Source organism: Tachypleus tridentatus, chromosome 13 (assembly GCF_004210375.1).
Source record: "Tachypleus tridentatus isolate NWPU-2018 chromosome 13, ASM421037v1, whole genome shotgun sequence".
Classification (NCBI taxonomy): domain Eukaryota; kingdom Metazoa; phylum Arthropoda; class Merostomata; order Xiphosura; family Limulidae; genus Tachypleus; species Tachypleus tridentatus.
The window spans coordinates 69,652,491-69,666,159 of NC_134837.1; the positions used below are offsets into that span (position 1 = coordinate 69,652,491).

Sequence of the window (13,669 nt, forward strand, 5' to 3'; positions counted from 1 at the left end):
ACATTCAAGAATTAAATATTTGATACTGTACATGCGTGTCAAACGTTCATTGCTACTGCCATTGTCTGTTGTTCATCATAAAACTTCAATTTCCATCAAATGAATCTGTTGCTATTGTTATTATATGGTGATATGTAATGATACTTTATAGCTATTTCACTTCCTCAAAAAAATTGACCTCAAACTTCATAAATTATCATTGGATATACAATTTGTAACACCTTACACACACCATCAATTCATCCACAGATTCCTCTACTTAAAAACTTCTCTCTATTTCTCATATCAACGTCATATTTTATAAGAAGAATTGAAGCCAAAATTCAAACAGAAGAAACAGTGTAGCATTCAACATGAATAAGTGAAAAATGAACAATGAAATAATGCATCATAGACTGACTTCAGCCACCTGTTAAACCTGATTAATAATATTAGTGCACAAACTGAAACCTGCCTGGATTACAAGCAAAATGTTAAGCTAATCAAATAATTATGAATAAAAAAAAGACCAACAGTATTCATCATAACAAGGTGTCTTTTAATTTTAGTAATGTACTCAGTGCACCCTGTCCTAGCTTAGGGCCTAAAGTTTTGCTTACCTCCCACTAAACTTAAATTCTCTGATTATCTGTTTTTCTCTGTGAACACTCATAAAAGTTTGAAATCTTAATCTATGTTCAACAGGAATGGCTTCCAGAGCCTAGAGAATATTGTAGAAACAAAATTCAAAAATGCTGTTTTGTCTTCATTTTAAAATTATTACTTCCATAAACCTTCTTCCACCCTTACTCATGAAGAATATACTGCCCTAAAGGAGTTAGCTAATAATGAAAATGTCACTGTCACCTCACTTGACCTGATGGAAGTACGGATATTATCATTATACTTTATAAACCAAATTACATTAACAAAATGCAGCGTATACCCAGCGATAACACAAAATTCAAAGCTCCTTATGTTGATTGGCTAAAGCTCATCACAAAATGTGAATATAACAAACCTTATGAAAATATAAACATTGCAATTTCATTTCAGAACTTTTCTTGAAGACATTTACCCATAAGGATCCCCACCCTGGTTTCATGTATGGGTTACCTAACAGACACAAAGATAACATTCCTTTAAGACCTATTTTATCCATTATCAGTTCTCATCCTTATAAAGTGGCTAAATTCTCCATTCCTATTGTAAGTTCATTCATTTCCAACAGTTAATGATTCATTTTCCTTTGCACAAGAAATTTCTAAAATTAATAATACTGATCAATATACACTTGTTATTTTTGACATTGAATCTTTCTTCACAAACATTCCACTCGAGGAATCGACACAAATGAAGCATACACAAACTTATTAATTAACAGTTCAAAGAATTGTATCTCAGAACAGCTGGTATGGGTATTAACACTTTTATTGATAAGCAGAAAATAGCATTTCGACCTTCCTGGGTCATCTTCAGGTTAACAAAACTCTCTTAGGTACATTTTTATTTCAAGTGGGTTTCTCATCATCAAGAGTTCAAAGAATTACTTAAAACTGCCCTCAAGGATCACCATTCTGTCATCACTGGTCAATTATATGACCAAATAGCTGGTGTGGCCATAGCTTCACCTTCAGGATCAACTGTCACTAATATATTCCTTTGTCACTGTGAGCTTTCTTTGTTAGAACTTGCACTGCTGAATATAAACAGGCTCTATATAGAAGGTATGTTGACAATAAATTTTTACACTTTCAAAGCCCTAACTTACATCAAACAGTTTTTGGATTGTATAAATTTGAAACACCCTTACATTAATTATACTTGTGGAACTCAATAAAAGAACAGTGAATTTCTGTTCCTTATACCCAAATCAACAAATTAGATAACCACTTTACAAGAGCCATTTATCATAAAAAACATACACAGGCTTACACATTTGATTGAACATTTTTTTTTGGAATTCCTTCAAACATAACCTTATATTCAGTTTTCTCAATAGAGCATATAACATCTGTTCTAATTACCTCTCTCTTAATACTGAAACCATCACTTTATGAAACATTTTAATAAGCAATGGCTATACCCTGCATTTTATTCAAACCCTAACACCCAAATTCGTTTCCCACAAAGTTGAACCCCAAATATACCACACACTGTTGACAAATACCCATTAAGACTAATTGCTCCCTTCTTAGGTAAGCAAAGTTTCATAGTGAAATCACAAATTTTAAAATATTTTATCTGTGAATTCAACTAAAAATAATACTTAAACCTTTCATGATGCATCACAAATCAAAGGCCATGTCATTACATTTGTTGCCTTGCATTCAAGAGTTTATTGAACTATCAGGCTGTTTGAAAAAATAATGGTGAAGTTTTACATTGAAATTTAGTCATGTATAGGAATAAGAAACCTGTATTTTTTACAACTTCATATATACCACTAAAAAACTAAAGTTTTCTTCTATTTATTAGTGCTTTTATTCTTTCCTAAAACTATATTTCCAATATTTCAGACCCTTACAATTAATGATGGAAAAAACAAGTTGCAAGAATCATATTTTTTTGCATGAATTCAAACTTGGTCATAATGCATTGCAAAGCATGGGGTGAACGATCCACCTCTGAGAGTACAGTACAGTGTTGGTTCCAAAAGTTCTTGTAATGGAGAGGACATCCTTCTGCTGTTGAAACTGACCAATTGCAAAGAAACTCAAGCCAAACTATTCAAGAAATGGCACAAGAATTGGGTGTTAGCAGTTTCACAATTTTGAACCATCTTGAGCAAACTGAAAAACTAAGGAAGCTCTAAAAGTGGGTTCCACAATAACTCGGTAAAATTCACTGTTTTGAAATTTGCTTGATGTTGATTTTGTACAACAGAAATGACTCATTTATTGATCGAATTGTCACCTGTGATGAAAAGTGGAACCTTTATAACAACAGTGAGCAATCTATACAATGACTCAACCATGAGAAGGTTCTAAAACACTTCCCAAAACCAAAGTTTTATCATCAGAAGATTAAGGCCACTGTATGATGGTCTGCAGCCAGTATTATCCATTACAGCTTGCTCAACTAGGGCCAAAATAACACTGCAGAGGTTTATTGTCAAGAACAAGAAGTAATGCATAGAAAGTTGCATAAAAAATGCTGGCATTAATCAATCAAAAAGGATTAATTTTGCTTCATACTAATGCACAGCCACACGTTCAGAAGCTTAACGAATAGGGCTATGAAACATTGCCTCATCCTCCCTACTCCCTAGACCTGTTGCTTACTGACTACCACTTTTAATAGCACTTGGACAACTTTTTTACAGGACAAAAATTCAAACACAAAGCAGTAGCAGAGAATGGCTTAAAATAATTTTTGAGTTTTAGGACATTGGAGTTTTATTGCCATAGTGAAAATAATCTTATTTCTTCTTGGCAAAACTGTAGATTCACTAGGCTCCTGTTTTAATTAATAAAGTTGATTTTAATTTTTTATTTCTTATTAAAATTAAAATTTAAAATCTGCCATAGCTTTTCAAACAACCTAATAGCAATCTGTGTTCGGCAGCAACTGAGTATAAGGGTCATAGCGGGAAGAGATAATTGTTTGCTTTACTTCTTGATTTACTATTTTGTATTTTTAAAAATTAGTCAATAATTTATTTCTAATTAATAATGATCTAAACACATGTATATTTAACATATAATAATTGAAATGTGACTGTATATTACAAAATATTAGTCCACTAAAACACAGTAAAGACAGGAAAAACTAAAGAGCAGTTTTACATTACGGGATATATAAAATAAGTGCATGTGCACCACATCAATACAAGTTATGTAATGTTAGTCAGACATGATTGGAAGGTTAATATAATAAAAAACAATATACACTGCTAGCCAAAATCTTAAGGCCAATGAACATAAAGAAAAAATATGCATTTTGCATTGTTAGACTCAACCACTTATTTGAGTAGAACTTCGAAAGATGAAAACAAGAAAAGGGAAAATAAAAATAAAAAACTTTTTAGCATTTAACAGGGAAAATATGAACACTATGAAATTAGCCTAAATACTTGCTGGACAAAAGTTTAAGACCACACCAAAAAGAAGTCCTAAACAGGGTAGGAAGTGCCCAACAAGAGGTCTCAGTAGTGAGTTGCACGACCATCATTGCTAATAACTGCAAACATTCGCTTTGGCATGGTCAATGAAAGCGCTTGCAGAAGGTTGGCTCGAATATTATTCCAAGTGGTGAAGATGGCTTCACGAAGATCGTGCACTGTTTGGAATTGACGTCCATTTCCATAAACTTCCCTTGCCATCCACCCCCAAACATTTTCAATGGGGTTCAGTTCTGGCAAACATGCTGAATGGTCCAAAAGAATCACGTTATTCGCCATGAAAAAGTCCTTTGTCCTGCAGGCATTGTGGATTGCAGCATTATCCTGCTAAAAGATCCAGTCATTTCCACACAAGCGAGGGCCTTCAGTCAATAAGGATGCTCTCTCCAACATGCCAATATAGCCAGCTGCTGTTTGACACCCCTGTATAACCTGAAGCTCCAATTGTTCCATGGAAGGAGAAAGCACCGCAGATCATGATGGAACCTCCTCCACTGTACTGTGTAGAAAATGTCTCTGGTGGGATATCCTTATCATGCCAGTAATGTAAGAAGCCATCTGGACCATCCAGGTTAAATTTTTTCTCATTAGAGAACAAAACCTTCTTCCACTTTTCTTCGTCCCATGTTTGGTGCTTCTCAACCAAGTTTTAGCTGAGCTGTTTCATGGTGTGGAAGGAGGCGTGGCCTTTGAAGACGTTTACAGTTTTTAATGTCTTTCTCTCGTAGATGCCATCTTATTGATCTTGAGCTCCATTCTGCATCTGTAAAGGGCTTAATCTGGTTTGACAATTGGCTGGTGTCTTGCTGGACAACCCATCGAATCCTCCTGCTCAATGTTGGTAAAATTTTCTTGGACCAATCACTTAAAATTCTCGTTCTGTATCCCTCAGGGTCTTTTAATAAATTTGCAACAGCAGTTTTACTATGCCCAATCTCACCAGCAATGGCACATTGAGAGAAACCTTGCTTTTGCAGCTCGACAATTCTGTCATGTTGAAACTCTGTCAACTTTTTAGTCTTTGCCATGTTTTTATCCAATGTAACACAGGAGATGTCAGTGGGAGATGTTGACTACACTAATGCTTGAACACAAATGACTAAATTTTGTTACGTGTTTACCGATTAATGCTTCGTTTCAGTATGGTCTTGAACTTTTGACCAGCTAGTATTTAGACTAATTTCATAGTGTTCACATTTTCCCTATTAAATGCTAAAAAAGTTTATTTTTATTTTCCCTTTTCTTATTTTCATCTTTCGGAGTTCTACTCAAATAAGTGGTTGAGTCTAACAATGCAAAATGCATATTTTTTCTTTATGTTCATTGGCCTTCAGACTTTGGCCAGCAGTGTGTATATGTAGATATAGTTATGAAACATAAGCTACTTTGACTAAACATTTGTATTTTCATGTTATAATATGTAGTAATTCTAGCATGAAAAAACACAATTTATATTTATTTCCTCTTTTTTTTATGATGGTTACGAGGTTGGTCAAATGACAGACCCCACATAGTTAGATTATAGAAAATAACATAAAATATAAAGTCTTACTGAAAACAAACATTTGAAATGTATTTAGGAGGTTTTAGGGAGTATGTAATTAATACTTGAGATTTTTTGGAGAAATAATAGTTTTTTTTAATCATAACATGAAATCACTTTGCAGTCAAACGAGTAATGAAACAGATTATTTTCACAAACAAATCTACAGTAAAAATATTTCATTTGAAAATCTGATTTTTTTTATACAAAAAACTTGTAATCTCTACTAAAAGTCTACAACATTTTGTGAAGATACACGTGCTGTATCAAAAGTTATAGTGCACGTGTAGACAAACACCTGTTTATTATATCGAGCCTGAAAAACACAAAACCTGTTCAAATCTAAAGGCCTATGACTTACCTCTCCACATTCCAGGATTCTATGTGATGTCTGTCATGCCAATTTCAATTTATTTATTTTATCGTTTTATTCTGTATTTTAATTGCATTTCATAAAATATTTAGACTTCAGAAATATTTGTACCTAATAATCTACCTTGTTCAGTATAGCTTGCTGAAGATGGAATATGTACATCCCAAAACATTCAAGAAGTAAATGTTTGTTACTGTACACGCGTGTCAAATGTTTGTTGTTGCTTCTGTCATTTTGTTATCATTAAAAACCTTGATTCTCATCAAATGAATCTGTTGCTACCAACAATATGAAATTACCTAAAGTAGATTATATTTGCTAAAGTAATACAATGACGTTAAGCAAAATGAACCACCAGTTATTTCCATCACAGCTATGTTATATTATACAAGTATCAGGTCATCTCTTAAGTAATGTCTAATTTAAGGTTCAGGAAAAGAGAAAGGATTTCAAATGCTTTTAATGTTATTTAATCAATAATGTGTGTTCCATTATTATTAATTACTTCCTGCCAACAACTGACAAGCTTCTAAATGCTACTCCTATAAAATTCTTGGGATTTGGAGGAAAAGAATGTAGAGAGGGTAGTTTTGACATCTTCATGTGTTCCAAGCTCTTTTTCATCAAGATAAACCCACAAACTTCAGAATAGATGAGAATCAGATGAGGCAAGGTTTGCAGAATAAGTAGGATGTGGAAGTTTTTCCCTGTCTAGCTCTGCAATCTTTGCAGATGTGATCCTTGCTGTATGGGGTCATGCATTATCCTGGTGTAACACAACACACAAAGTGGCAGCAACTCAATGTGGATCTCACCAACAATGTCCCACCAAATGCTTAACAAGACTTTGGACTGTGCTTTAGCCAGTTTACCTGCACTGAGCCATTGTATGCAGTGCTTAACATTTTTATAAAATATTCATTTTTCATATCCAGTCACCAATTTATCCAAAAATAGTGAGTTACGTTCATGAGAGTGTAGAGAAGTGCAACTGTCCACTCTTGCTCTAAGGTTGACTTCTGTCAAATCATGGGGGGACCCATTTTCCACGTTTGACACCTTTCCAAGCTATTACAGATGATGGTGAACTGTTGAATTGGTTGAATTAAACTTCTGTGCTAGTTCTTCAACTATCACAATCTTCATCAAGTGCAGCCAGCTGCAAGTCATCATTAAACTCAACAGAACGACCTGAACGTGGCACATCACTTAAGCTGTAGTCACCTGATCTGAGCTTCTGAAACCATCTTCAACATTTTCTTTCATTGAGAGACTCCATACCTTGAATGTTTCATTTAGTTTCTACTGCACTATTGCCTTTTTTAAACTCATAAAGCATTATATGCCTAATGTGCTCCTCAGACCCATCCATCTCCATAAGGGTTTATTTGATTAAGGATCTGAAAAAGTGTAGTTGGGTTAGTTTCTTTTATTTGTCTGAACATTTTTATATATGTCCTACTGCATAATTTAGTCATTAAAGCCTTCTACAAAGACAGAAATGATAATGCACTTTCTGCATTAAATTTTTGGACATTACTGATGGGATGACCTGATAAATTGTAGGAAATTTAGTAAGGAATGATGTGTTCTATATTCTCATATTTTCAAGAAAAATGTATATAAAGATTTGATTTGATTCTTTTAAGGTCAACATTAGCAAAGTACAGTAACTACTACCTCACCTGAAGACTTCGACTCACTAAACCCACATCTTTAGAATCCTGTGTGGTAAAAGATTCTGAGATAACTCCCACATATACTAGGATGGTAATGATGACAGACTGGCTGCCAAAGAAAACATTTACTGTAAATTCAGTGTAACATTTAGATATTAAAAATAATTTTGGAAGCATTCATCAAAATAAATTTAACGTATTTAATGGGAAAATTAATGATGTTTCTTCATAGCATAAGGTCCTTAATAAACAAAGAAATACACCATTACCTCTATAACCAAATACTGAACACATCTTATAAAAATCACATATAAATGATTTGGTTTAAGTGCATTTTGAATTTCATATGAAGCTACACAAGGTCTACCTGTGCTACCCATCCCTAATTTACTAGTGAAAGCAGCTAGTCATCACTACTTACTATCAACTCTTGGGCTACTCTTTACCAAGAAATAGTGGGATTGACTGTCATATTAATTTAGAAGTGAAAGACTAGATGGAAGGCAGCTAGTCATCACTGCCCACTGTCAAATCTTGGGTTATTCATTTTTTCAAGGAATAGTGGAATTGACCATCACATTATAATACCAAGGCTAAAAGGGGAAGCATATTTGGTGGAATGGTAATTTGAACTTGCAGCTTTCAGACTGCGAGTCAAGTGCCCTAACCACCTGGCCATATATGATTTGGGCTGAAAACAGATTATTATCTCCATATAGACAGAAATATCAGAATTATCACAATTTTTAACACCCTTTATAATTTAGTCTTTTCTAAGTAGCATAATAGAATTAATTAAATCTTTAAACATCTTCATTACAGAGAATCACCAAACTTGTCTTTTAGCCTAAATGTTTGAACATCTTCATGACATAGAGAATCACTAAACTTGTCTCTTAGCTTAAATGTTTGAACATGTTCATGACATAAGAGAATCCTTCAAGTTGTCTTTAACCTAAACATGGCTTTTTTTCAGTTGTGTCACTGGAAAACTTTCAAATTTATTATTAGTTTGATGTTTTTCTTCAAATAACAAATTTTAATATATTTTGAAAAATAATGTATTTGTACCAATTTGCTGACAAGAAAATTAATCCCAAAAATACTCTTAACATACTGGCAGGCAAGTTCTACTAAGGTTATTCTTGTAGGTCAAATAAAATTAATCAGGTTAAAACATCAACTACATATACTTACAAAAATGAGAAGAATACAACAGCTTTAATGCACAGAAATTTTGCAACAGGCTTCATGGGGGCAAGTTCGTCACGATAAGCCTTATAAAACAGCACTAGACAATACATAGCAATCTAACAGAGAAAATATAACATTATTTTATGTAACATTTTAACATCCATTCATGTTTATCTAATAATCTTAAGCCTGATATATCCATGTTCATAAAAAGGGTTAGAATGACATGTCAAACTTTATAATTTACTAATTAACGTTGATGAAAATTAACCACCCAACAACATACGTTATTGTTTGCTTTCAGACGAATCTGTGAGAATCACCAAAATTACCTTGGTCAACAGATGCTACAGTAATAAAATTTAAATACTTATTTTTAACAACCCCATTCAGAAATAAATCCATGAATCCAGTCACCAGAGCCTCTGAAACAATGACACATTCCACTCACCTCATATAGGTATTTCAAATTCACTGCCAAGTCAACCTCTCTTAACACTCCTACGAAAAGTGGGGCCTAATAGGCCCCAGAGCAACTTGAAAGGTTATTAATATTAGGCTAATAAATTTGTATTTAAATGAAATTGCCATTTCATTTGATTTCATTTCATTTAAATACAAAATTATTAGCCTAATATTAATAACCTTTCAAGTTGCTCTGGGGCCTATTAGGCCACTTTTCGTAGGAGTGTTAAACTTCTGTAGACAATCATAGATAACAAAATTGAATATTTCTTGCATAGATCTACCTCACAAAGTTTAATGATGCATCATGTGTAACAAGACTGAGTATTTCCTGTGTAGGTTTATCTCAAAAAAGTTTAGTGACACATCATGTGTAACAAGACTGAGTATATCCTGTACAGGTCTACCTCACAAAGTGTAGTGACACATCTTGTGTAACAAAGACTTAATGTGTGCACTAGTAAAGTTTTAAGTGCACATGCTAAGTCAATGAAAACATTTGTATTTCTAAAATAACATTTGCCAAGTGTTATGGCTTAACTATATTGTCACATCAAAATAATTATGAAAAACTGATATCTTACAAATTGAGAAATGTTATTCACTGCTAAGATATATGGGAATGCAAACTTTGCAGAGAATTTTCCTTCACCATAAACTCCCGCTAATTCACAGATTCTGAAAAAAAAAGGAAATAATCATAAGTAAATTTTTGAATTAATACAGTTCAAGAATTAAGATGATAAAATGTTTCTGTGTAGAGTTAGATAATAAATATTCTTCTGTAAAGTTGAAACTGTTAAATTGTCAAGAAATACACAGTGTCAATTCATATCTCATTTAGTTATAAAGGTTAATATAAAGATTTGTGAATAAAGTTAAAAACAGACATGTTGACAGAGGTAGATAACATAATACATAACTCAGTTCTAGTTTAGTTGCAAAAATTAATTTAAAAAACTTGAAAATAAAGTTAAAAATGTAGACAATTATGTCTTGGGTAAGTAGATATCACAGTACATTATTAAGTCTAGGTTATTTACTGAAGTAATATTTAAAAGAAGTAATAATAAACCAAGCAATCAGACTTACTTACAGAAGTAGATATCATGATATATAATTTGTCTCTCCATTACTTAATAATATTTAAGTTTAAAAAACTGTGCCTGAAAGACTTATTAGGAAACACGAGGTATTAAGTTGTATAAATCAGTTGCATAGTGTGATTGATGTAGCTAAATGATGCAGTCTAAATTTGCCAAACAGAGATAAAAAATCACTTTCCATACATGAAGCTTTACGTACGACAAATGTAACATACACGGTACGTGAAGCTTTACGTACGACAAATGTAACATACATGGTACGTGAAGCTTTACGTAAGACAAATGTAACATACACAGTACGTGAAGCTTTACGTACGACAGATGTAACATACACGGTACGTGAAGTTTTACACATAACAAATGTAATATACATGGTACATGAAGCTTTACACGTAACAAATGTAATATACATGGTACATGAAGCTTTACATGTATTATTCCTTCTACCCTCTACTGTCTCCAACCAGTTACAATTAAAAGTTCTTATAGTTTTTCAAGTAGAAATTAAACCATGCTAAAATTTGTACTATGTGAACTCCCAACCTTGACCCTTTAAAAAGATATTAAATGAAACTAAATGATCATAAAGAGAATTACACACCTTACTTTAATATGTCTTAGATACCAACTTCCTCCCTTTCTATTCAAGATTTATTCAAGTATAATAAAGGGGAAAGCCATGACAAGCACAAATACCTTTTGTTATTCTCTCTGTCCCAGTATACTGAATAAAATTATAGATTCAAATTAATTACTTATAAACCTGAGTAGCTAATGACTCCTAACGTTTCTATGAGGTGTTTTTCATAACTGTAAATTTATTTTTTTAAATATTTTTGTATTTATTATTTAAAAAATGTAAGAAAATTTATTAATTGCTTGTTTTATATCCTTTATTTTTCAGCTTATTTATGAATAATAAAACATTATCCATACAAGAATTACTGTTGTTACAGTTAAATAAAAACATTTTATCTGAGATATACTGATGCCTTTTAAGGGGTTTATAAGTTATAACATTATTGGGGTGGATAAACCAAGGATGAAAAAATTAAATTCCTTCTTGTATTAAAATTGTTAACCACACTCTCTACCTTCCACAAAATTAATGCCTGAATTTAAATAATTAGAATAAACATTACTGTTATTGCTTTTTTATATTGCAAGATCTTTCTGATATATTGAGTTTGATGTCAAATTGAAGTTATTTATGGGTATTAAATCCTCTGTGTTACAGAAGACATAGATGTATAAACTATGATTTTGTGACTCCTTCTGAAATAAGTTTTCATAAAAGAACAGATACAGGTCAGACATATTTGAAGAGAAATTCCTCCTCATTGGAATACCTACCATTTGCTTATATACTTGTTCGTTGAAAGTAACATAACTATTATAAACACAATAATGACATATATTTTTAAATTTGCTGTGTACTAAAATAGATTTGAATGACTTCAACAAGCTATTCAGTGACATGTTTGATAAAGTCATACATAGAAACATAGTTGGCTGTTCTGGAAAAATTTTAAATATTTAAACATCACAAAACTGGAATGTTAATTTTGATAATCCAAAAATAACTATCAAGATTATTTGATAACAGCATTTTTATTTTTCATATAAGACATCTAGAATATTGAGTACAATAGCAACAATTTAAGCCTTAAGTAGTGGGAATGTTGAAGGTAGCAGTATCATTTTATGAAGGCTGCTGCTTGAGGGTTAAAGGATTGGTAATAAATAATAACTTAATGGATTCTTCTGCAGTTTTGGAACTTCATATAAAAATAGTAATTTGTGTTGAAACAAGAATAACCCATATGCATATTCCATTTGTTAAAAGTTTCCCTTAATTTACTAATAATAGTATTTTTCTCTAAAGTACTTCATGTAAATGTACTATAGTACTAATTCAGTAACTAATATTTCTAAATATACTTTTTTACACACACACAAAATTACAGCTAGCTTTATTAAATGGCATAATAATAAACTGTCCTTAAACTATTTTTGTTTTACTTTTAAAGACCTTGAAAGAAATATCCAGTTTATTTCAAGATAAAGTTCTTAAATCAATTTTTAATGGAATTAATAAAATATAATTTCCATTCAAAAAGAAACGGAGGATAGTAAGGTTGTTTTAACTTGTTTTAATAATATAATTACCAATGTTTTAATAATATTTTAATATTTCACACTTTTTCTTTTCTTTAAAAATTCAAAACTCAGTACCTTTTTCTGCTATTGATTTTGGTTCCTTTTCTTTGATAACCTCTAAATTACCTGTTACCTGTAACTATATGATTATGGAAAAAGTCCTTGAAATCATTATTGCTACAGTTACAAATTAGATGTACAATATTAGTTGTTTGTCCTACTTATTTAAGACCACATATACAGCAAGTTAATAAACTACATTGTATTACTTTACATAGTGGTATATCTTGCAGCACATATTGAAAATCTACAGCAACCAGACAAGTACACATCTAGAATTATTGAGCACAAACTTTTCATGAATTTGAGTAGCATATATAATCAGGAAATTTCCAAAATATGAGAAAGAAGTAAAGGGTATTAATCAATACATTAACATAATTTCCTTCTTAATAAATAAATATCTCTAACATTACTTGTTGCATTAATTTTTAATAGGCAATTAAAATCAGCACTATAAAACAATGATGAATTTGATATAAAATAAGCAGTGGTAGAATTGACATTGTCAGTCCTAATTATCAACCTGATGTCATAACAGAAAAAACATGGATTTGTAATTTTTTTAATATTATATACTTTCATTAAAACTTTTTTTTTGCAAGAGTGGTGGTTGGGAGTTTCACATAGTACAAATTCTAGGGTGGTTTTATTTCTCCTTTTTAAGAATAACTGCTTTCCCACAACTAGCTGCATGATAGCTGATTGGTGTATCATCAACATTTGGATATTATCTAATAGATGGAATATCCCCACAATACAGGCATTATCCATTATGACATTAAGTTGACAACTAGGAATAGCAAAGGCAATTCTATCAATGTTTACTTAATGTTTATTTTATAAATATTTCTGAAATGTTACTAGACACTCAGTAATTTATTCTGTAAACTTACAGAGATGTTACGGTGGTTAGAGGTCGTATCACCGTATACTGAAGAATACCGTGCTTGCAGGCTTGAATAAAAGCTCTGTTCCACATACAGA

The 13,669-nt window shown here is 31.8% G+C and overlaps 1 protein-coding gene across 3 annotated transcripts in view; it reads right to left on the reverse strand.

Moving 5' to 3' along the window:
- The window catches only part of LOC143240962 (transmembrane protein 184C), a 33,389-nt gene that overhangs the window by 3,876 nt on the left and 15,844 nt on the right, over nt 1-13,669 (reverse strand). For all 3 annotated transcript variants that reach the window (XM_076484283.1, XM_076484284.1, XM_076484285.1), the window contains exons 5-8: nt 13,579-13,653; nt 9,941-10,034; nt 8,895-9,007; nt 7,704-7,806 (exon numbers count right to left, since the gene is read on the reverse strand). In XM_076484283.1, the coding sequence (XP_076340398.1) occupies nt 7,704-7,806; nt 8,895-9,007; nt 9,941-10,034; nt 13,579-13,653 (385 nt within the window). The remainder of the gene's footprint in view (nt 1-7,703; nt 7,807-8,894; nt 9,008-9,940; nt 10,035-13,578; nt 13,654-13,669) is intronic.